This window comes from Neltuma alba, unplaced genomic scaffold, assembly GCF_004799145.2.
Source record: "Neltuma alba isolate B1F8T4 unplaced genomic scaffold, ASM479914v2 tig00013032_pilon, whole genome shotgun sequence".
NCBI classification, from domain to species: Eukaryota; Viridiplantae; Streptophyta; class Magnoliopsida; order Fabales; family Fabaceae; genus Neltuma; species Neltuma alba.
This window is the reverse complement of record NW_021637379.1, coordinates 148722-173246: the sequence shown is the minus strand read 5'-3', so window position 1 is coordinate 173246 and position 24525 is coordinate 148722. Positions and strand designations below refer to the sequence as shown.

The 24525-nt window shown below is 35.8% G+C and overlaps 3 protein-coding genes across 8 annotated transcripts in view; all 3 read right to left on the bottom strand.

Annotated features, from left to right (window-relative positions):
• Positions 1 to 2319: 2319 nt before the first annotated feature.
• LOC114733799 (UDP-glycosyltransferase 73C6-like) lies at positions 2320 to 4278 on the bottom strand. Its single transcript, XM_028921293.1, has one exon. The coding sequence runs from the start codon at positions 4050 to 4052 to the stop codon at positions 2592 to 2594; it is 1461 nt and encodes a 486-aa protein (XP_028777126.1). The 5' UTR covers positions 4053 to 4278; the 3' UTR covers positions 2320 to 2591.
• Positions 4279 to 6577: 2299 nt separating this feature from the next.
• Positions 6578 to 8598, bottom strand: LOC114733798 (UDP-glycosyltransferase 73C5-like). The gene has a single exon (XM_028921292.1). It carries the CDS (start codon positions 8242 to 8244, stop codon positions 6769 to 6771), a length of 1476 nt encoding a protein of 491 aa, XP_028777125.1. The 5' UTR covers positions 8245 to 8598; the 3' UTR covers positions 6578 to 6768.
• Positions 8599 to 10815: 2217 nt separating this feature from the next.
• LOC114733801 (protein SHOOT GRAVITROPISM 6) overlaps positions 10816 to 24525 on the bottom strand; it is a 29983-nt gene continuing 16273 nt past the window's right edge. For all 6 annotated transcript variants that reach the window (XM_028921297.1, XM_028921298.1, XM_028921299.1 and 3 more), the window contains 27 exons: positions 24443 to 24522; positions 23851 to 23986; positions 22276 to 22357; positions 21499 to 21641; positions 21324 to 21404; positions 21145 to 21245; positions 20538 to 20776; positions 20355 to 20464; positions 20110 to 20241; positions 19914 to 19988; positions 19689 to 19822; positions 19527 to 19599; positions 19220 to 19351; positions 18220 to 18398; positions 18018 to 18140; positions 17455 to 17515; positions 17278 to 17373; positions 16321 to 16421; positions 15268 to 15373; positions 15060 to 15173; positions 14903 to 14977; positions 13806 to 13904; positions 12454 to 12525; positions 12274 to 12359; positions 12083 to 12176; positions 11695 to 11802; positions 10816 to 11410 (listed from right to left, as the gene is read on the bottom strand). In XM_028921297.1, coding sequence (XP_028777130.1) covers positions 11228 to 11410; positions 11695 to 11802; positions 12083 to 12176; positions 12274 to 12359; positions 12454 to 12525; positions 13806 to 13904; positions 14903 to 14977; positions 15060 to 15173; positions 15268 to 15373; positions 16321 to 16421; positions 17278 to 17373; positions 17455 to 17515; positions 18018 to 18140; positions 18220 to 18398; positions 19220 to 19351; positions 19527 to 19599; positions 19689 to 19822; positions 19914 to 19988; positions 20110 to 20241; positions 20355 to 20464; positions 20538 to 20776; positions 21145 to 21245; positions 21324 to 21404; positions 21499 to 21641; positions 22276 to 22357; positions 23851 to 23986; positions 24443 to 24522 — 3015 coding nt within the window. In that variant the 3' untranslated portion in view covers positions 10816 to 11227. The remainder of the gene's footprint in view (positions 11411 to 11694; positions 11803 to 12082; positions 12177 to 12273; positions 12360 to 12453; positions 12526 to 13805; positions 13905 to 14902; positions 14978 to 15059; positions 15174 to 15267; positions 15374 to 16320; positions 16422 to 17277; positions 17374 to 17454; positions 17516 to 18017; positions 18141 to 18219; positions 18399 to 19219; positions 19352 to 19526; positions 19600 to 19688; positions 19823 to 19913; positions 19989 to 20109; positions 20242 to 20354; positions 20465 to 20537; positions 20777 to 21144; positions 21246 to 21323; positions 21405 to 21498; positions 21642 to 22275; positions 22358 to 23850; positions 23987 to 24442; positions 24523 to 24525) is intronic.

The following is a 24525-nucleotide window of genomic DNA, read 5'->3' as shown; positions in this document are numbered from 1 at the left end:
AAATTTTTTTTAAAAAATGACACTTCTCCGTCCGTATTCTTTTTTCACACGTAGTGTTTCCTTTATAATTAATTAATAACATTAAAAACATATATATAACACTTTTCTCTCAAACAGATTATTAATATACTATACCAATTGCTATTTTATGTCACTTTCAAATTAAAGGAAGACACCAAAAGTGAACTTAACGTAAAAAACCATCTGTGTATGTTGTTATTAGCGCCAAGGCTAATTTACAATTTGCTACAATGAATTCCAACTTCCCTTCTCTTCTTTTTTTCACACCAAACTTTAAATTTTGTTTTAAATAAGTCAAAAGCTAGACATCGATCTAGCGTGTTTCATCCCTAACGAGGGGGGAATTGTACTTTTCAATTATAGTAATGAAATTTTAACTCAATAAATTATAAAGATGTAGCCAAAAAAATAATAGCTATTACTTTCGATTTTTAATATAAGAACTTATTTAACTTTTATTTTGGTACTAAATATAAGACTCTAATTCACTTTATTACTCATATTTATTCATTTTTATTTCAAAATAGTCTTTATAATAATAGTAGTTCTAGTTAATAACATACTTAATTAGCAAGAATATTTTAGAAAACACAACATTTATTTACTACAAATAACTAACTTAATTAATTTTTTTAATTTATTCAAATTAGTTAACTAACTCTTATCTTAAAGAACACATGTAGTAGCAAGCCAATGCATCATGAACCTTCATTTGTCCGTTCTAAAGACAATATAAGAAACTGCTCATTCAATTGGGAAGCAATTAAAACGTGGACGACGTCTAGAAAAGCAACCAACAACCAGCTTAATGAATATTTGTTGTTTTTAGTAGAAAGTTGTTTAAGTGTTTTTTCTTCTGTCTTCCCCGATTACTTGCGTGGTTTTCCTTTGGTGAATGTTATATTCAAGGTTCCCATCCCATGGCACAAACCTTTTTTTGGGGAAAAACTGAGTTTGGTCCCATGACTAACAATAGGTTTAAAATATTATGAACTTTCTGTTTTTTTTTTTCCTTCCTCTTTTCATATCTAACAATAAGATTAAGACATAACTCTTTAAGAAAAATATCATATAAGTCTTATTTTATTTGTGTTGTTGGGAATTATCCTTGGAGATAATTTTATTCGAGATACTGTACTGTTAGATACTACCTCCGGTCCTTAATATAAGACCTTGTTTGGCTTTTATTTTGATTCTAAATATAAGACTCTAATTCACTTTCTCTTTCATATTTATATTTTTTTTTTCAAAGTAGCCCTTTAATAATAAGAGTTCTAGTCAATACACTTGATTAGTAAGGATATTTTAGAAAAGATAACATCTATTTAGGATAAATAACTAACTTAACTTACTTTCTTAATCTCCTCAAATTAGTCAACTGACTCTTATAATTAGGACCGAAGGTAATATTAAATATAGGCACATCTTTTTAAAAAAATTTAAATCTTAATTTATTATGTTGTGAAGATAAACTCGTACCAAAACTAACCTCCACTGACATATAAATCTTATTTTTACTAGCTGAACTACCTGGTAAAACCGTCAGAGCAGGCTGCGCAGCCATTGCTTTTTATCCCGGTCAAAAATGGGAGCACCCGAGACCCTGGCCTTTTCTGAGGATAGAGCCCAAAATAATTGGGTTCAACTAAAACCCAAGTTTCTGTTCTCCGAAAACAAACGGCCCACTATGGAGCCATTTCTCTTGCAATCTGGCACTCCCGCGTGCTTCACCTCTCCAATGCTCAAAACGATGTTCACCACCTAACTTGGCTAGCATCTTGTCACTGCAAAAATACTCATTAAAACTATTGCCAACTAGGAACACCATCGCATGGGAAAGAATGAGTCCTCATCCCCAAATTCATTAGATTTTAACCATTTAGATCCGATCCAGAAGGTCCCTTTTTTTCAAAAAATTGTTTTAACGGGTATAAAATCTAAAATAAAAATAATTTTTAACTATTTTTTTAAAATTATTTTTATTTAAAAATAATCAATTAAAAATATTAAATCTAGATGGTTCATAGTATTTATTAAGTGAGGAGTGCTCAAACTAGTCCACATTGCATGCTTCTTATTCAGCTCCTACAAATCCTGAGCAACTGGGCTTAATTCCTCTAAATGCTGGGTAATTGAGATTTTTTTTATATGCCCATGCTAACGAGTTCGAGGTGTTCAACTGAAACCAAAGGAACTAAATTTTTAGACTTGTCGTTTCACTTCGAATATACAATTCTGACTAACTATTGTTGAATTAATAAAGTGCAGGATTTATAAACTATATTGGGATCCGAAACATGGGGACCAATCACTTGCATCTAAGGAAAGCAAAGATCAGAACATCATAGAGTATCATGTTGCATTCAACTGCTGGAAATTATGAAACATGAGATCCAATTTAACGACACAAGCTTAAAATGAGCAAAGTATTGCTTTGTCACACGCTTACCGAGTAATTATATACTTGGCATATCAAGTAAAACGAGCAAAGTGCTAAAATATATATGATACCCACCCACATACTGTGAAATAAATGGTCGATATATTTTATAGCTAGTTGCGAAAGGGCACTAGTCATGTTTGGTTTGTTGCCTGATATCTTGGATGAGCAGGCTCACGTTCAGGTCAGAAGACCCATCTTGTTGTACAGCTCTCTTAGCCATCTGTGCGAGCCTCATAGCCTTATTTCTTCGCTCTTCACTTTCGTCTGTCTCATCCATCAACCTGTGTATTGCCGTCAGAATGTCTTGTTTCTTCACCAACACCCCTATTTTCTCTTCCTCGCCCCAGCTCATGGGGCTCTCCACCCCAACGCTCACTCCAATTCCTAATATTTGCTCGACGTACTTCTCATTTAAAAATTGATCCCCGAATAATGGCCAAGTTAGCATTGGCACACCTGCACATATTGCTTCTAAAGTTGAGTTCCAACCGCAGTGTGTTATGAACCCTCCAATTGCTGCGTGTGACAATATAAGTACCTGAGGGGCCCAGCCTCGGATTAAAAGGCTCCTTCCTCTGGTCCTTTCCTCAAACTTATCTTCTTTAATCCAATTGTACAGTTCTTCTGAGTGATTTCCTTCCCTCATAACCCAAATGAATGGCCTGTTTGATGCTTCCAAAGCCAAGCCAAGCTCTTGTAACTGCAGAGGAGTTAGATTGCACATGCTGCCCAGGCACACATATATAACAGCCCTTGGTTTCTGCGAATCAAGCCACTCCAAGCATTTGTGCTCGTCAATTGAAGCCTTGTTACCTCTGCGAGCCTTATCTAAGTCGTCCTGGTTGCTGAGTGAAACAGGGCCGATACACCACAGTTTATCTTTTCTTGCCTTCTTGTATTCTGCTGCATAGGCTGGCTCCAATTCTTCAAAAGAATTCATGATTACCCCATAAACCGCCATTTCCGCTTCAGCCATTTTGCCAATAAATTCCTTCCAGCTTTCCTGTGGTCCTGGCAACTGGGCTTTGGTGATCTCAATTTTATCAGGCAAGCCAGGTATAACGAAGTATTCTGAGTCTTCCTTGATGTTGTCGTAAACATTGTTAATGCTGGCATTTAGGCAACATAGGAGACAGAAGCAGCTTACTCCATAAAAAGAGATCCGAGGAATATTGAATTTGCTGGCTATGTGGGCTGTATATGGCAAACCCACGTCAGAGATTATGCAGTTTGGTTGAGGCGTTAACTGTCGGAACAATTCTTCTGCAGGTTTCTGCAGAATGGTTAGCGACTTGTAGAAGCTCAAGCCCATGCCCAGCGAAGGTAGCATGTCAAAATTCTCACACCCATCAGGCATTCCAGCTTCTTCATATGGAAATTGAATCCGGACTAATCGTATTGGAAGCCCCGACTCTGAGAAACGAGCAAAAGTTGCTGAGAAACGAGCTGCGTTATGTGGCGTTGTGACCACTGTAACAATGACGTTATGGTGAGCCAAAATTCTGGCTACGTCAATCATGGGGATCATGTGGCCTGGGGACATCAATGGAAACAAGACGAAGTGAAGCTCAGATTCTTGGGAAGCCATTCCTTTTCTTGCTAAGCGACCGGATATGTGATGTTCTTGATCCAATTCCGTTCGACTTACTTATGTGCAAGAGGCTTAACTTTCTGGTTTGCTTCAAGTAGTGCCCAGATAAGCAAGAAAGTCTAGCTCGTGGACGACTTTAACACTAATCTTAAGGCACCAAACTTGACCCAAACCTTGGAATTCAAAAGTTATTTTTCCCTTTTACTTCATTCCGATAATTCAAAAATGTTTCGATGAATAAATTAAACACAGCTATAAGATATTTTGTTCATCTTGCATGTATTAAAAATCGAACACAAGCAACTAAGCAAGCTTTTTCGCCAATCTCGTTATACAGACTGATCAGTGAAACGCCCAAAGTAGTCGAATTATCTTGGTCAAAAGCAACGTCACGCTTTGATAGATCACTGGCTTCTTCACAGTTATATCTAGTTTAATGCAATTTTTGTTCATTTAAATTTGTCATCACTTTGATTGTGGTTGTCCAAATTTTAAACTATAGTTTTTGGTATCTCAAATTTTTTTTATTTAAAACATTAGTTCTTATAATGTAATAAAAATTTAGATTATTTTGTCTTTTAAAGAATCAAAATCTATGATTTGCAAATTGCAAGACCGAAATCTAAATAAAGACGAACTTAAGGGATCAAATATTATATTGACTCTTATATTTATATAAGTTAATTTTTTTGAGTTGAAAACGTATCTAGTATCCCGAAATATTTTCTTAGATACATCTAATACTCTGAAATATTTTGTAGTGTATTTAGCACCCTGAAGTATTTTTCAAGTGTGTCTAGCACTCAAGTATTTTTTTTTTTTGGTCTTGGTGCTGGAAGTAGTGCATTTAACACTCCGAAGTGTTTTTTTTGGATACATCTAACACTCCGAAGTATTTCGTAATGCATTCAACACTTTAAAGTGTTTTTCAGGTGTGTCCAGCACTCATAAGTATTTTTTTTGGCTTTAGTGCTAGATGTATCAAAAAATATTTTAACGTGCTGAACATATTTAACAAAATATTTCAGAATAGTGGATGTACTATAAAATATTTTAAGATTCAACCGGAAAAAATATGTCGTTTAAACTCCCCCCCTCCCCTTCCTTCAAATGGGGTTTTAAAGTCGTGAACGCATCTTCTTTCTCATGTGCCCCGTCTGTTTCAAATTTATCGCCAGGCATTCTTGTTTGTCCTTGACCAATGTTAGTTTTAGGGGTTGTTTGGATATAACCAAATTATAGTTTAGAGAATAGCTTCTGGAGAATAGATTTTGGGAAGAATAGATTTTGTAAAGAAGTGATTCTGAAAAATGAGAGTGTTTGAATAGTTGTTACCAAAAGCACTTTTTACATGTACAAATTATTAAAAAAGGTATAAGTTAATATGATAATTACAGAAAAAATATATTTTATGATATATTTTAATTTGAAGGAATAAAATTGTTAATAATATATTTTTTATTAACATAATTAATAATACATAAAATAATATAATTAATAAATAATTAATATGTATATATATTTATAAAATATAAGATTAAATATATTTATAAAAAAATAAGTTTATAAAAAAACAACAAGATATATATCCTATAGGTTTTCACACTCTCCCTTTTTTTCAAAAGCAAAAAATTTTTACTTTTTCCAAAACTATGATTTTGGAGTCAAAATCATGGTTTGGTTTTTTTAAGAGTGTTTGGGTGATTTTTTCCCAAATGGCTTATCACCCAAACACTCCTTTAGACTTGAGTGCCGCAAAAATGGAATATCTCAAAAGAAAATACTAGCAGACACCATCAGTGGGGCCTGATGTCAAATCCAAGCAAGAAATATGGGCTTCTGAATGAGACATATAAGCGGGCAAATGAAGGTGTCGTACGGGCTAATAACGACCCATTAAAAAAAAATGCATCTAGACCAGGTGACTAACAATTAATGTCAATCACCCTTGTCATCAATCATCAAATTGTTAATTAAGATGTTAACTAGTTTCAGGATAAAAATACAAGTTTGAATTCTGAAAAACTCACTTATTAAGATAATTTTAATCTTAACACTCTTAATCTGATAGAGATTAGTTTCATATTTAAAGTGATTTAAACGTATTCCAAGTTATACAACAACAAAAAATCATTATCATCAATTGCATTGTATTGTTGTTTCCTGGCCGCCCATATTCAAGATTTTTAGTCGCCACTCACTTGTCAGACTCATAATTACTTACTCATTCAAAAGTTGCCCCCTTTTTTGATGAGTAGCGATATTAACAGTAAAGGATTAGTAATTTTTTAATTAATATGTAAGTATATAATTACCGAAAGAAGCTTACTCATGCTAGTATCAAAATAATACATTTATAATATTTTACTCAAGAAACTTAATAATATACTTCTCTGATCTTAAATATGAGACTCTTTTTATAATTATAAAAGGTTTTATATTTAGATATGAGACTCTTTTTATAATTATAAAAGGTTTTATATTTAGGATCGGAGAAGTACATGATTTTTGTTGTTAGAAAGTGGAGTAGAATAGGGTTGTTACGATCCTCTGTAATTGTTACTACGAGTAGAAGAGACTCGATGAAAGTGTTTCACCGGTTTTGCATGCTGAAATCAGCTTCATCTAACATGATGGGAGGTTAATTATGAACAAATGCTACTTCAATTCCAATACCATCGATGGATCAATTCATGCTTGAAAATGGAAGAGATCACTTGTCTTTGTTGATTTGGTGCATGATATCTTGAATAAGCAAGTCGACGTTAGAGTAAGAAGATCCACCTTCTTCAACGGCATTCTTAGCCATCTCTGCAAGCTTTCTAGCCCTCCTCCTTCTCTCTTCACCTTCCTCTGTCTCATCCATTAACTTGTCTATTGCCTTCTCAATGTCTTCCTTCTTCACCAACACTCCTATTTTATTTTCCTCGCCCCATATCATAGGACTCTCCACCCCAACGCTTACGGCAACCTGTAATATTTGCACTACTAGTTTTTCATTGCAAAATTGATCCCCAAATAGTGGCCAAGTAACCATTGGCACGCCTCCGCATATTGCTTCTAACGTTGAGTTCCAACCACAGTGTGTTATGAACCCACCAATCGCAGGGTGTGATAGAATTAATACCTGGGGAGCCCAGCCTCGAATCACAAGGCCTCGTGCTTTGGTCCTCTCCTCGAATCCATATTCTTCAATCCATTTGTTCAATTCCTTTGATTCGTTTCCTTCCCTGATAACCCAAATGAATGGCCTATTTGATGCTTCTAAAGCCAGGCCAAGTTCTGTCAACTGTGACCATGTTAAATTGCATAAGCTTCCCAGGCAAGCATAGATGACAGTGTTTGACTTCTGCAAATCAAGCCACTTCATGCATCGGAACTCGTCAATGGATGCCTTGTTTCCTCTTTCAGCCTTATCCTGATAACTCTTGTTGATAAGTGAAACAGGGCCTATACACCACATTTTGCCTCCTCTTACTTTCTTGTACTCCCTTGCATACGCTGGCTCCAACTCTTCGAAAGAATTCATGATTATCCCATGAGCATCTTTCTCTGCTGCAAAAATTTGGTCACTAAACTCTTTCCATCCGTTGAATGGACCTGATAATTGAGCTTTGTTCATCTCAATTCGGTCAGGTATGCCTGGCAAGATAAAATACTCTGATTCCGACGTTATGTTATTCCGAACATCATTATGGCGAACGTGGTGCGCACACAGGAGACAGAAGCAGTTTGTTCCCACAAAAGAAATCCTGGGAATGTTGAATTTGTTTGCGACGTAGGATGTGTAAGGCAAACACATATCAGAGATTATGAAACTTGGCGTCGGTGTTAAGTCTTGGAATAGCTTTTCCACCGGTTCCTGTAGCAAGCTTGTTGCTTCGAAGAAACCCATGGCGGTTCTTAGGGAAGGTAGCATATCAAGATTCTCACATCCTTCAGCGACTCCAGCTTCTTTATATGGGAACTGAAGCTGAACCACTCGGATTTGGAGGCCAGAGTGTGAAGAACGAGATAGAATTGAAGCGAAGCGATCTGCATTACGAGGTGTTGAAACCAACGTAATGATAATATTGCGGCTAGCCAGTATTCTTGCGATGTCGACCATGGGAATCATGTGGCCTTGAGCCATCAGTGGAAATAGGACAGCGTGGAGCTGCGGTTCTTGGTCTTGGGATAGCGAATCCATTAGTATTGGGGGTTCAATATGCTTCGACGTAGGGATTATGAAGTTGCAGGGTGGGCATCTCTAATGCTTAAAGCAGCCTCTGTGATCCTGTGGGTGTGTCAGCGATTGCATAATGCCACAGTCAAATTGGTCAGTGAAGAGCTCATTCGGTGTGCGCCATCGGGTTCAGAAAACGGAGGGGTAGGACCATAGCCATGATCTTCTTCCACAAGTCATGGATAGATGTCATAGCAAGGGGATGTACGGCTTTTTTATTTATTTATTTATTTTTTACACACTTGTTCAAGAAGCTTCCCATTTTTCACTCCACACGGGAGAGGACTGCAGTTGGTGGACAATATAGTCACAAAGTTTTTTTCCTGGTCATTCTTTTTTTCCTGGCTCTTATTTTTAGTTTAATACTCCTCCGCTTCTAATATAAAATCTATTTTCTAGTGTAATTTACATTACAAAATAGATCTTATATTTAGAACCGGAATAGCATATTTGTCTTCCTTTTTTTTTAACCCAAAAAAAAAAGTATAAGGCCGTTGAAGACCGTAAAAACTTGCCTTGTTTGGGTCTGTGCTATTCACTGACCTCACTGGTTCTTGGAATCACAAATCACCGACCTTATTGGTTCTTCTCCCAGCCAAGGGCGCCCTTGATTTTTTTTTTTTTTTAAAAAAGCAACTGGATAAGGAGACACAAGGTTTGTGGACTTCCCATTCCTATCTTGACTTCGAGCAGGGCAATGAAACAATGGGCTATACTCACCAATGACGAAGTTTCCCACCCCCTCCTCTAAATTATGTAATATTAATTATATGTGAATCAATATTATTATTCCATAATATGATGAAGACATTTTCTATTGTCACCTTCCGCTCTTATATAAGAGCTAAATAATTAATTTGATCATATTAAAAAAAAAACTAGCATTTCCTTCCCATGGGCAGCAAGCTAATGAGACGAAAAAGTAAATCCAAACAACTACGTGTCATTGAAATCTAATACCCATTCGTTCCCATCATCCACTAACATCTACATGGTTTAGGGTTTAATATAGTTCCATAACGTTATACTACCTCCGGTCCTTATTATAAAAGACTATTTGACTTTTATTTTAGTTCTAAATATAAGACCCTAATGTATTTTGTCTATCATATTTATCCACTTTTTTCCATGATAATCCTTCTAACAATAGTAGTTATAGATAACAAACTTGACTAGCAAGGATATTTTAGGAAAAATAACACCTATTCATTACAAATAACTACTTAACTAAGTTTTTTAATCTCCCTAAATTATCAACTGGGTTTTTATTAAAATCGGAGGTAGTATAATTAATGCAATATTATCTGGTTATCCTCTTAATAGACCCGTTGGAAAATTGCTAAGTAACTATAAGCTAAAAGAACAATATTAACAATATAAAGGGTTGGAAGTTGCTATGGCTTTGATTAAATTTAAGACACATGCAACAGGGAATATTGTCAAATATAATTAAGTGAACCCATTTATCTTTCCATACGTGGACCACACATATATAAATAAAGGCCTTTGTGGACCTCCCATTCCTATGTTGACTTGGAGCAGCGCAATGGAACAATGAGCCGTACTCACTGAGTCTAAATTATGTGATACTACGCATCTAATATACGATCTAATTCACTTTGTCTCTTATTTATTTTTTTTCTTAAATAATCCTTTTAACAATAATAGTTTTAGCTAATACACTTGATTAGCAAGGTATTTTAAGAAAGATAACACCTATTTATTACAAATAACTAACTTAACTTATTTTTTTTATATACTCAATTAATCAGCTAGTTCTTATATTAAAACCCGAAGTGGTAGTAATTTATATAGTGAATCAATATTATTATTCCATAATATGGTGAACACCTTCTATTATCACCTTTTATATCCTTAATATAAGAGCTAAATAATTAATTTTGGTGATATTAAAAAAATTAGTTTAATTAATTTTTAATGACAATTATATGTTGAAAAATAACACCTATTTATTAACAAATAACTAACTTGAGAATAATTATAAATGGAGAGACAAATTAGATTAAGATCTTATATTTAAGATAAAATATAACCTCTCAATTAGATTTTATATTAATGACAGGAAGTAGAACTATTTACCAGCATGGAGCTAATCTTTACAAGTTTTGATCTTAAACACGATGTTATAATGATGGTTAAAAGAAAATTAAGGAAAAATATACATTCTGATAAAAGTTTATCATTTAGAAGTTCACTATATCTTCCAACGTCTGCGTAAGCACATATCTTTATGTGAATTATCAATACCACTATTTAACATAATCAATATATATAATAAAATTAAAACGACTTGGGTGTTCAACACTGTGTAACGTTGAGAAGCCCCTGTTAACACTGTGCGGCTCTGGACGGGAAATGCGTCCTGATTGGGTGGAAAGACCTTCAGAATTGCAAAAGTTGTTACTATGCTGATCTTGGCGTTGCATCAGTTGATCCCGGTTGATTTTGTTTCTTTTTGATTTGTTTGCCTGTATTTAATGAAGATTACTTTGTTTATCAGGAGGCAATTAGTTATTTTCACGTCAAATCTTTCTCCCAGGCATGTTGAATTTAACACCTTCAAAAAGCACCGAAGTCTATATGCATCCTTCTAGTACGTCAAGCCCACTGTACAGCGATAATGTACAACAACACAGCCTCAACCTACGGGGTCACACACAGCAATAATGTAAATTTTAGATTTTTTTTCGTGGTTTTTTTTGGGGGGGGGGGTTTGAAAAAAGTCCTTTACAACAAAGGACCGAAAATAATTAAGACAAAGATGATACGAGAAATTAATGTATGCATACACCATGCACATTAGCCAACGCTGCCCAGAGGATCTTCACATGATTGCTGCAAATAAGCAGAATCAATCTCTTGCATCGGGTAAATATCATTAGAGTTGAAGGCCCATCATGATTCTTGACAATTCATCCATGCCTCTCTAACTCCCGGTAGACTCTTGATCATGGCTCCGCCGTGCTGAGTCCACTCGATGGAGCCGAGCCGTTGACAACAATGAACAAGAATTGGAGGATTTTAGCAACAAGCCCAGAGAAGCAGAACACGTAGCTCTGACAACTTCAGCCGGTGATCGACTCATTTTACCCACCAGCATCCCAAATACCTGAAGGAAAATATAAAGTTTCAGTTATAGCTGTAATGCTCCAAAATTGCAACAAAACTACTCCCTCCCTTTCGTATTACAAGGTGGAATTTGCTGTGATCTATATTTCAATTAATGAGGCATTTTGCGAAATGTTACGATTAACTAACGTTATTATAATTAACATGCCCTTTAGAAGAAAATAATAGATAGTCACAATGAGAGTTCATTGTGTTATTGAGATATGAACTAACTTTAATCGTTAAACACGCCTAATAATATGAAGGGGAGGGTGTTATAGATACCTGTGCGTGGTAGAGAGTTAAGACATGTGGGTCGTCCGATAGAGAGAGTATGCAGCTGGAGAAGTATACAGCATTTGCTTGAATTATTGGCCATGGGGCATCAAAAGCCTGCCTCATTAAGAAAGCTAATAGTTAAATTTTGCAAACTCCTAGGTCTATGCGTAATTATCTTTGGGCTCATAAAACAGACGAAATCTTAAGCCAGAAAATATTATGGAGCACCCCCTGATAAAAGTATAAACATTGCTCAGTCCTAATAAACAAAAAAAGATTAATTCACTGTCACGTAGGAAGGGCATATGCCTGCTCATTTATTTTTATTACCAAGCTACGATATAAGGCAGAATAAGTTGAGCCCCGGGGGGGGGGGCATATCAGATGTAAGAACCTGAACTGTTGATGCCATATATGTATCAATTCTGGAGGAAAGATACTGGATAAAATGTTTGGCAATGTCTCTGAGGAAGTCCTCATAGTTACTTCTGAAAACAAAAAAAGGAAGCCGATAGTCATATTTTCCCTTAGGAAGAAAGATTCGCTGAACTATTTAAAACCAAGCTAAAAACCGTCGAGCCACACCGGTGATCAGAAAGGAAACTGTGCGTGTTCACTGGTGCAAGCAACCATTCACTTTCCATCAGCGAGCAAACCCGCTTCAGGGTTATCTGTCAATTAAGACATTTGAAAACAGAAGTTTCAAAATAGAAGTTTCTCCAAAAATCCAATTAATGAAAATCCAAGAATATAAAAGCTGATTACCCGACAGGCCTGCCTGACACTAACATCATCATCATGCAGATGCAAAACAACATGAGGAATGGCGGCATGTACCTTTAAAAATAACCATCAACTTGAAATGAGCCTACTGACAAATTCAGTTTAAGATGAGCAAAATGAAATAGATTTGTAATTCTTGCAGATCTGGCAATTTAACAAGATGTGCATACCAATAAAATTCCTCTGGAACATTTGATTTTTCATCACAGATTCATAAATAAGAACAGGTACAGAGCAAGCATTTTTAAATGGATCACACAAAGAAATCATGATAGTCCTCTAATTCTAAATATAAGACCCATTTTGTAGTGTAATTTATACTACAAAATGAGTCCTATATTTAGAACCGAAAGAGTACTATTCTTTTCCATCAGTTTTGATTTCTCTTGAATTTCAACATTTTGCCAAACGTCGTGCTTTGGCGGGTGAATTTCAACAATGGGCTTCTTTTATATTAACTGAAGCTTATGTACAACCCTCTGTATTGCTTACTACGTTAGAAGCACAACTAGACATGTTTTCTATGCAATGCCCATAAAGGAGAGGCACGCTAGTTATAACTTGTAAATAATAAAATTTGACATAAATTTTATAGTTAAAATATAAACAAGTCTAAAGCCTCCTACCAAACAAAATTGTGTACCCGATGAAGCAAATGAAACGGTCAGATTCTGCGAATGAAAATTGAGAGCTTTGAAGAAGGTAAAGAGATATGTCAGAAAGTTCAAACTTCTTTTGCAGTGATGCAAGGCTAATATCTATGATAAACAGCCTAGAAGCAACAAATCTTATCTTGCGCTTTTCTTCATCCTCTTGCTTTGCATTTTGGAAAATCATTTAATTTAATACAAGTAAACGGGCCAAATAAAAAAGGGCATAATAGCCAGGCCAGCTGGGCTGGAAAATGATTTCTGGGCCTTTGAGTGCATAAGTTGTAGAGCCAACAGAGTAATCAAATTTCTGGGTCAATCATCATGTTGGCAGCTCCAAACCATTCAAATGAGATAACGACATTATACTAAAATGTTTTTGTAACAACATTATTTTTTAGATGGTCAATATTACTCTCTTCTTTCCCTGGCCTGTCAAGAAAGATTGTTAATACTTGAGGAAGTGCTTTTAATTAGTGGTAGACAACATGAATAAAAGGGCATTAATCAAGAAAAGATTACCATACATTACATGTCCATCCTACAAGTGTACAAGTTTGACAACTATAATTGGGCTAGTGTTTCGCTTATAGGATTTATACACATATTCAATGGTCCAAATTTTTTCTAAAAATAATATTAAATAAAATAAACAAAAGTAATGAGATATAGTTAGTAACATGCCTGCTCAAGAAACGCCTCCCTTTGTGCTCCCATTCCATAATTGCTAAGCACTCCAAACGCTGCAAAAGAACTAGCTCGCATCTTTGCATTCATGCTTGCCTATTTTTAGGAATTTCTTATTAAACACAGTTTATGCTATATTGATAAGTACATAAAAAATGGCATTAAGAGATTCAAAATCAGCTACGACTTCAATAAGATAGGTAAAAACCAATAATGTACTTCTAAGCATGACAGTGACTACGTGGCTTCTTGGCCAGAACCAGAGTAACTATCAAAACTTGAAGGACCAACTATCTCTTTGAATAATACATAAATTTCCGATATAAAGACTATATCAACCATTGTCACAAAGGCCAGCTGGGTTGGAAAAAACTTTACAACCAGAACGCAGCGAACATTCCAAAAAGGAAAATAGACATGCGCAAGCTTGCCTTACAATCATATACAACTCAAATTTACATAAAATTGCAATATACTATAAATATTACTCCTCCGGTTCTAAATATAAGACCCATTTTGTAGTGTAATTTACATTACAAAATAAGTCCTATATTTAGGACCGGAGGAGTATATCATTTTCACATGTCCCAATTACTTGATATCTTTCTAGCAGTACAATACTAACTACCCGGGCTTCCAGGAAGCTAAACGTCATCTTCTAAATGGCAAGCAGAGGCATGCATTATTTTGCAACGCTTTAACCAACATAAGACTTCCGTTTTTTTAATTAACTTAACTTTATACTGTTACAAATCTTTTGACAATATCTGAGAAACACGATCTTAATACAATGATCAATATTTATGAACAAAAGAAAGAAAAAAAGAAGAGAAATGTTCAATAGCATGTCACTAAATCCTACACTTGAATCCATAAAGTAAGACCTCGTGTGGCACATTTTCCATTACAGACCACCAGATAAAGCCATGAGAGTTAAAAAGGGGGATTTAGAAATACAGAAATCTAGTCATCTTCGTGCTACAGCTGAAATGACCTGGTGCAAAAGTTTCAATCACACGTTCATTGGAGCTGAATATCAGATGCATCACTGCACTGATCGAAGCAATAGAAACTCAAATTTTATAATGACAAACCTGGAGATTTCGAAGCCGTACTGAAAGATTAAGCAAAATGGGCTCAACTGCATCATTAGGCGAAGACTCGAGGACCTATACAGGCAACAACCAATAAGTAAATAACTGAAATTAACAGTAAACAAGAAAACCAAGCACAGGATACAGAAAACTTAACCATCAGCAAGCATGATACAGCAGTTAATTGTACAGATTCGTCTGAATCATCCAGCAGAGCTAATATGACCCCTAAAACTTGAGTTGCATACACCGGCATATTAATTGATGGAATCTGCAATTTGATGTTCGAAGAAACCATTACTTAAAAAAGAGACCAGAGAGAATTTACAGAAATAATGGTTCTAGTTTAGGAGAAAACATGACACCTTTACTAGCCCTCTCAAACATAAGCGTCGAACAGTTGAAGATTCATCAAATACATGGCGACATAAAACCTCGATCATGTGCTCTAAGAATGATTTAACACCGCCGCTGTATCAATGGTGAGGTGAACCAATAAGAACTTCAAGGGGATGCAACTATTTATTTATATAATAGAACAGAATGAGAACATAGCTAATAATTAATGCACAATCGTGTAAAACCTCAAAGTCAATAGAATCTGTAAATGATCCTTTTTTTTTTAAATGAACTCGGATAATTATACACTTATTCACATTTCACACTAATAAACATATTTCTATACTTTAAGATATAGTTACATACACGATTATAGACACATTGTGGGAATTAAGGATACAACCAAATTAATCTCAAGCAGATAGATGAGATCAGTCGCTTCTAACTGGAATTTAATGATATCAGTGAAAAGCCTCAAATTTCTTAATGATTGTTCTCCTAGGACAACGTCAAGAACTCAGGCAAAGAGGATAATAGCATTATTTTGGTGAAGGTTCAGAACAGGAGCGCAGAATGGAAGTGCAAGTAGGCGCTCGTCAAACTGAGTCACTTCTTTTTTCAATAGATACTTGTTAACCATGCAGGACTCGTTTCTTTCACAAAACAGGCATATGAGTCGTGGTTAAATCAGGCCCCAATTGGGATTCAAACACGAATCCTTTGGCAATGAAGATGATTTCAATAACAAATTATAGACATCCCTAACCCATCATGTGGAAAGAATACTTGAATCACACAGGCAAATCCTATCAATATCAAATAGTAAAATCTATAACAAATCATCTTATTCATAAATCATAAATAATTCAACTCATTCGTCAGATTCCATGAAATACACAAAGGCCCACCTCGTTCAACAGAAATCATTGCATCCCCTAGCAAGTTTATATGACTCTCATAACATAGTTAACAAAAATGCTGCCGCATGCATTAGTTAATAGGAAACACTTCCAAGATAGGGCAGAGACATTAATTTAACAAATCAGGGCACGAAATCAAAGGTATTATTCCATACGCACCTATAGCAAATAAATTCTGACAATGCGGCAGCTGCAGCTTCCCGATGGTATTTATGGGGCCGATCCAATGATTTTGTCAAAAATAGACAAATACTTTGTACCTAACATTTCAACCATACAAGAAGACTTCTCAACAATCGAAGACAACAAACAGATTACAGAGGCTATAGAGGTTGCTGGTTATTTTGAAAAATGAATATTGAGAAGGAAAAAAACAAAAAAGAATGAGGCTATAGAGGCAGTGGAACTGTTTTTTCATTTTTTTATTGAGCCACTTCAATTATTTAAACATTCTCATGTCTGGGTAATGTCATTGGAGCCCTTCAAGTCTCCCTAGGAGACCGTAATCCTCACACTCTCCATGCACTCTGAACGCTTTTACTGCTGTGAATCAGTTGATTCCCCCTGCTCTGGCACCATGCAGAGAGTAGTCGAAAATACTCGTGTATTTCATTGATTCTGAATGAGGGGATGTATATACAGCAGAGACTAATCAATTTGGGCCGGAAAAAAAGGGTCGCAGAGATACAGGGAATAAAAATAAAATCCTATCAAATCTCCCATAAATGTAAATATTTACATATTAAATATCAAATTTCCACATTTCAAATCCTGAAGACAATTTTGATAATTTATTCGTTAAAAATAGCAAAAAAGTAAAATCTTGATAGCCTCAAGAGCCACGTCATCCAACAATTTTATTACTTATTTTCATGTTAGGATTGCTTGTGTTGTAAGTTTAGTAGTGTCCTCCATGAACTAGGGTTGCCTGAGTCACCTATATCAGTTGTCCTCTGTGAATTAGGATTGTCTGAGCCACCTATATAAGGCCCACACTGTCTGCTCTAGAGATTTAAACTTTTATCAGGTTTATTTTGTTACTTTTCTCCGGTTCCTGTGTCCTCTCTACATCACCTAGTTAAGCTCTTAAGCAAGATGAAATAGCACACACAATACCTCTTTTGGCCTCTTTATGGATATGCAGCCAGCTATGTCTCCAATGAGATTAACCCAACTCTCTTTTTCAGACAGTTCTCCATCTCTAGCCAAGATCTGGATAGATAAATCATTTCATTACAACTTTGCTTCCAAGTTATTTTCCATCCCAAAAAGCGAAGATTAAAGCATGTCTACCTTGCCCATCTCAAGGTCACCGACACATTCACAGAATGCTTGAAACGCAGTAAGCAGACCCCTACAAATTCAAGAGATTAACAGAAACAGAGCTGACAAAAGCGACAGCATAAGAGTGTTAAGATAATTTTTTCCATGCATATTCTCTCTGCTAATATGTGTGTGGGGGGGGGGGGTGTAAGACTTAGTCTAGTGTAGTTGGTGAATCTTTTCTCAGAATACCAAACTCAACCATAAGGCCAAAGTATTATACAGAAAATTAAGGTGGTGAGTCAGTAAGGAAATTCAAACTAATTGCACATTTTACAGAGTATTTTTGCTTGTTCAGAAGAAAGTTATTTTTTATTATTTTCAAATGCTAGCTAAACCAGATTGACAAGCAAACCATTATGGGTGCGAACATTCTAGCAATCGTGATATATTGGAAACCAGTGATTAATAGTTCAGAAGAGAGTCATGGCCATATGACACTTCAAATCGAACCCTGCACTTCATATTTTTCAAGGTCACTGCAGTATTATATTCTGATTCCGTGTTCATTCTTAGTTTAGATAGGGTCTTACCGTAATGGTTCCTGCTGACCTGAGTCAGCTAGACCATGACAGCTTCCAAGTTGCAGCATTAGCTCAGATATAACAGAGGCATAGTTTTGTTCAACAACCCTTTTTCCGATCTTTCCCCCTCCTCTACATCAATACAAGAGGCTTGCTAAACAGATTACCCAAATATAGCTTAAATGCAATCATTCGAAGCTGATGAATGAACCTGAAGAAAGCAGTAAGAGCTAGTATTGCAGCCTGCAGCATTCCATCCTCTGTCTGGTTGTCAACAACATGGCTATCGGCAGCACTGTCCAACTCACCTTTGAAGATAGAAGCCTGGCTAAGTACAGATATCACATACTCCAGAAAAGATGTTGACAGCGCCATGTGCTGAGAAAATGCCTGCAAGAAATAAAGTCCATAAATCATTATTTCACCAACACAATCATTCAAATAATTGCATCCACCATTACCCGCAGCATGCACATGTAAAATGACATGAGTGACAACATTCTCATTATAGCAATTCACTAGCTCATTTTTCATAGGAACAGAAGAGATGAAGACATAGGACAGGGAATTTGTTGCACCTTCAGAGAAGATAATCCCATATAGTGAAAACGTAACAAACAGTATATTCAAATCAACCAAACATTAGACTTGCCTCATCCCTCATTGGCACTAACCGACTTGACATCCAACTAATACCCTAACAATATCCCCTAATCCCCTAAACGTCCCCCAAAAAAAAAAAAAAAAAAAGAACATTGTCATCAAATGATGGCACAAATTCAGAAAAATAAAAAATGTACTTCACAGAATTCAGCCTTGTCATCAAGATTCTTGTGATTATTCATCACAAAAAACCCAGAAAAAGAAACTATTAGAGCAAAATATGGATTAAAAGCTCAAGGAACAAAATAATATTCATCAATTAAACATCCATCCAACTCCCAAAATTTAAAAATCTCTTGAATACCAATGAATCAAGGAAACCAACAAAGCAAACACCAGTGATGAACTCAATTTAGTAGCTCTTTAGAGCTTTGGACCTTTGTCTACACTTTACACATAGTTCCCTTCCTTTCAATGGCTGTGAAAGTTCAAGGGAATGCTTCTTTCCCGCCGTAATAAGGACTATATAAAAAACATAAATTGGAGATTGAATAGGAGACACAATCTTGAAAACAGCAAAACAAAAAACAAAATCTAGAACAACTCACATAGAATGCATCCTGCATGGGCCAGCCACCACGGAGCCTAGATATATCCTTTGTCACTATATCCCTTTTAGCAGTGGCCAGGACTTCATCAAAAACAATTTTTGGACTAGTGTTTTCGGCCATAGAAGATATCTTTTTGCACAGTAAAGGATTAATACAGAACTCTAATGGGAAGGGGGGGAAGAGAAAAAACCAGCTAAAACCATGATATTGATATAAAAAATCTAATGGGAGGTAAAGATAGAAAGAAAACATACTTCGAACGCCAAAGTGGCATGAAATTTATAAGGGAAAGTGAAAAGGATACAGCACCAAGAGATTCCACACGTAAATGCTTATCAGTTACATAAACAGTGGCAGAGATCAGTGATTGGGTCGTCCTATCATTGTACACATAACATGTCAACACTCAACATAAGTTATCAAATTTTGCCAGGTAAGAAACCCAAAAGTAAACTATTCAAGAAACCTTGATATATCAATTTCACTCAGCTCATTCCCCCTCTTTGTAACGAACTCAATAACAGCTTGAATAGCTCCTTCAGCTGACTGCTTGACCTTGTCACAAATAGCTACAGAGCAATTATGCAGTGTAACCACCAACTGCCAAAAAATGATCAATGAAACCATTATCTACGCTGCCCAAAAGCTCTCAACAAAATCAACAAAAGAGAGAGCAGAAAGTTAAAATTGCCTCATCCTTGGTCAACAAGATGCAGAGTGAGGACAAGATCCTGTTGAAGACTTCAGATGGATCAATGGAAGTATCCTGAACATATTAAGGAAACAAATAAGATCTATGGCCTCAGTTTCAGTTTCTCAGTCCAACATCAATTAAAGGAAAGAAAGGGAAAAACAAAGCTTGGTAATGGCGTGACTGACGAACTTACATTCCTTAATATGGCTATAACATCCTCTAACGAAGACAAGGCACCATATGACGATTCCATATCTTCAGAAGTTATAGAAGAAGTTGCAGGCCGTGGAAGAGAGAGAGAGATGCTGAAGAGTTGATCAAGAATCTACCCAGTAAAAGTATCATTCAATAATAAAAAATCAAGATGGGAAAGGCTTTTGGGAACTTATGTGAGACTGTTAATCATTTCAGTCTACAGAAAAAGGCTTAGTTACTTACTTGAGCAGATATTTTTCGAACTTCCGAATTTGGGTCAACACAACGTGGAAGATACATTATTACTCTATCTCCTACACATAAAGCTTCACGGCTTGGCAATATAAACGCAGCTGGGAGTGAACAAGAAATTAGTATGCGTTGTAAAAAGAGACAGTTTGAAGTTTTCAAATGAAAAATCTTTACTTGGAAGCTTTGAGTGGTTCCCATATAGAGTCTGGTCAATTTGCTTATTATGTGTGCAAATCCCACGGCAGCCAACTGCACAATACCCACCCACACAAACCATCCGAAACTTGAGAAGCATCTCATGGACCGCAAGACACCCCCTTTTCCTTTGATACTCAACGGGGGAAGAAACAAATTGATCAATTTGCCTCAAAATATGTAACAGAAGCTCTGCCCGACTTCTTCCATCCTCTCCACTAAATTGTATGTCATCAATAATTAGCACAAATTTATGTTATCAATGGCTAGTAGAAGTTAAAGAGAACTTCATATAAACAAAAGGCAGTGTGATGCAAAACAAACACTCAGAAGGACAGGTATAAACCAGAGATAAACGAGAGATAAACGAGAGAGAGAGGACTGTCTCTTAAGTTATGTTCATTAGGAATAAACACGCAACACCAACACTCATGGCAATTATGAATTATTTAGAATGAAGAACTGGTAACAAACTAGATCTAAGAAGAAAGTAACAAATATACAGCATGGTAACATTCAGAAGGAGAGGTAACTTCAAAAATAAACACTCAAGGCAAAATATTGTAGCTCATTTTACTTAAATTACCTACTGAGAAGCATTGCACATAAAAGAGTGATCAGGTTGTCTATGAGGGTGTTGACAACATCTACTGGATCATTTGGTACAGCAAAGAACCCTAACGTGGCCTGTCAGATTCATCTAGAAGTTCAGATTGATGAAGCATTGTCACTTATACATTCCTAAAATTTAATGATAGCACATACCTTCATTACATGATCTCTAGTTTCCACTGTTAGTTTGGGCTCTACAGAGACCAATGTAGTGCAAGCACTTAAAGCAAGGGCCTATATAACATCAAACAATAAATAAATCAAAAATTGTGGCAAAAGCTGCCCAAAAGTCTTCATCCAGAAACATTTCCACAACCCTTACGCATACCTGAGTACGTAAAAGTTCATTGTAATCAGCAAAGTTATCATTGTCATCTCGACCCATCAACATTAATATATAACCAAGCAATTGATCCCTTCTTTTCAATGGAAATGGTGTGCCACTCTCAGCAGCGTTAATAACAGCATTACCTGCAATAGCGTCAAAATCACATTTCATTCGTTCACAAAATTATCAGGACGCACTTCATGTTAGTTTTCAAAACGCGTCATGATCTATACTCAAAGTGAGGGGCAATCCCCTTCTTTCAATCACAAAAAGTGCATTGTCACGCTTATCATGATTTATCCTCTTTTTTTTTTTTAGTGAATGTTCTGGTTTCTTTTAGGAATTAGGAGGGCATCATACCTTCACTCCCCTTCATTGTCAAATAAAATTTCTTTGCCTCTAAAAAAGAATAATTTAAGAAAATGCCCAGAAGAGGGGAACATGTTTAATCGGCAAATGAAAGAATCCCGCTACCAATGCCAATAGATTTGACACAATTCTCTCACACAACAATAAGCAATAAAAGGAGGAGTTTTGCACAGCAGATCCAGTGGGGCATGTTAAATTTACATCACTTGCGCCATTCAGTTTTGGTTTGTAAATGGAGTATTCCTGTTAGGATTAATAGCATATTCTTTATTGTTATGGGCAACATGGAAAAGCTGAAAAATATCGCAACACCCAGCATGTAGAAGGAAAAACTATAGGTACTATTGTACTAAAAATAAAAACAGAAAACGAGAATAACATTGTAAAGTTACAATAGCATCATCTGACCTAATAAATCAATTGCTGTAATGACAGCCTGCTTGGACCTGGGGTTTCGCACATGTAGAAGCCTTGAAAGCATGTTAGTTCCCTGCAATACAAGTGACTTAGAATAAACAATCCCCAAAAATTGAAATGCAATAAAATCAGTTTTGCCTGATTTTAAACATAAATCATTTCCGTAAATAGATATCAACTTTAAGTGAGCGATATGTGTCTTTCAAGAAATACGACCATCCATTTAAATATCCTAGAAGAAAAGATAGACACTTTTCATGCGAAAACATGGAATTATTACAATAATTGATAATTAATAATCAATTGCACTGTTCCAAAATTGGAAGCAACATTCTCTTGCTTGGTTCATTAATCAGTAAACAACTCTTCTGATCAAATAAGTGAGGATTTCTGCAGATATAGAAGCTGCACTGGTATTTCCTTTGCAAATAATTATACTCCGCTTAACAGTTTGATGCATCACTTCAACATGAATTAGATTCTACGCACAACATTTAACATTTAAGTATATATGCCTTATATTGTATCACATTAAAAGACACAGACCTACCGTGATTCAAATCAATAGGGAACTGTATACAGGGGTCTCATCAAAAAGTTCAAAATTATACAGATTATGGCAGACCAACAGCCAAGGACACCATCACAATAACAAACTAAAATGTGTTAACAAAATCCTAGAGCACATAGCATATTGTGTTGTGCAAACTATGCAAAAATATAAAGCATAATTTTAGAAAATTCAAAAGATATGATAATGACAAATATATATAAAAACAACCTCACCTAAAAAAAGATAATATAATAATCACTTCTCTTTTTTTTTTTTTTGAAAACAAAACAAGCACTTAACATGAAACGTATTAACTTTCAACGAGTTCTAATTCTAAGCTTCACCCGAAGGTAACTAGAACATTTCCTTTCACCAGGATCTGATGATTAGATGCAACATCATCACAATGATCCCCATTTTGCAATCCTTCAACATCCTCTCACTTCTGAGATATCGTTAGCTTATCAACCATATCAAGATCACAAGAGGAGGATGCCAATGCCCTCTTCCCGTGTTGTTGATATGGTAAAATGAATGATAAACTATTAAGTATTGATTGTCCAAGGACGGGAGAAGTGAATCTCGGGTTGGGGCCTTTGCAAAATCACTTAAATTAGGTCACTGTTGCCCCGTTTATATAGTGTGATAGTAGCACACTGCGTAGGCTAAAGCTACGTAAGAATAGCTCTCACAGCGCAGCTAAGGTCAGGATATTCGTAAGTTGCATAATGTGGCATAGTGCCAAGAGCTGTGGCATTGAGCTATAGGCTATAGTGCATTGTGAGGCAGAAACATTCTGGTAGAACTGAGGGAAGGGGGAGAATAAAATGGCAAGCTTACCAGGGTAAAATGACATGTTATTTAACAAATTAAAATGGTAATCTCCCTCATCTTTTTTCAATAATAATAATAACAACAATAATAAGATGGTAATCTCTCCCCAAAATCAAGACAACCGAAGACAGATCATCATAAAGAGAATAAGTCATAAGAGAGAGGATGAGAAGACCTACAATAAGGGCATTTATTCTGGCTTCAATAACCGTTGATGGGGCATACTTGGCAGCATATCCATACATAAGAGCCAAAGCAGCATGTATGTCATCGGTGTCTTCTGTCCTAAAACTATCAGAGAAGAATGACAGTATCCTGAACAGATGAAACACAAACATGTCAGATAAATGCCCAAAAAAAAAAAAAAAAACTTGTATCAGCAAGAATATTAAACAATAGAGAAGCAATTAAGGGCTGATGAATACATTGCTATCATGTTCTGAAGCATTTAAAATTTGAATGTTCTGATCCAAAACAAGATGTCCCATTCTGGCAACCTTCCCACCATTTGTTAACAATACAGCTTCATCTACTTAGAGACAGATTTATTTCAGAAGGGCAGCACATCAGACAGGAAGGCGCCTTTTTATGCACTAAATTAACATATCAAATTTAAATTGTAGAGACAGAAACTTTTTTCTACTTTCAGTAAAAAATGCATTGAAATTAGACATTCGCACAAAATAATTCGTAAATTATTCATGCCGCTGATAAGTAAAACAATATTAAAAGATAAGTGTATGCTCTTAATCCTATAAGTCTGGCATAAACCTATTAAGCATGCTCTGGCCGACATTATCCAGAATATCCTTTAGCTTCCCCAACACTGTATCCAAGTGAGAAGCAGCAGCCTT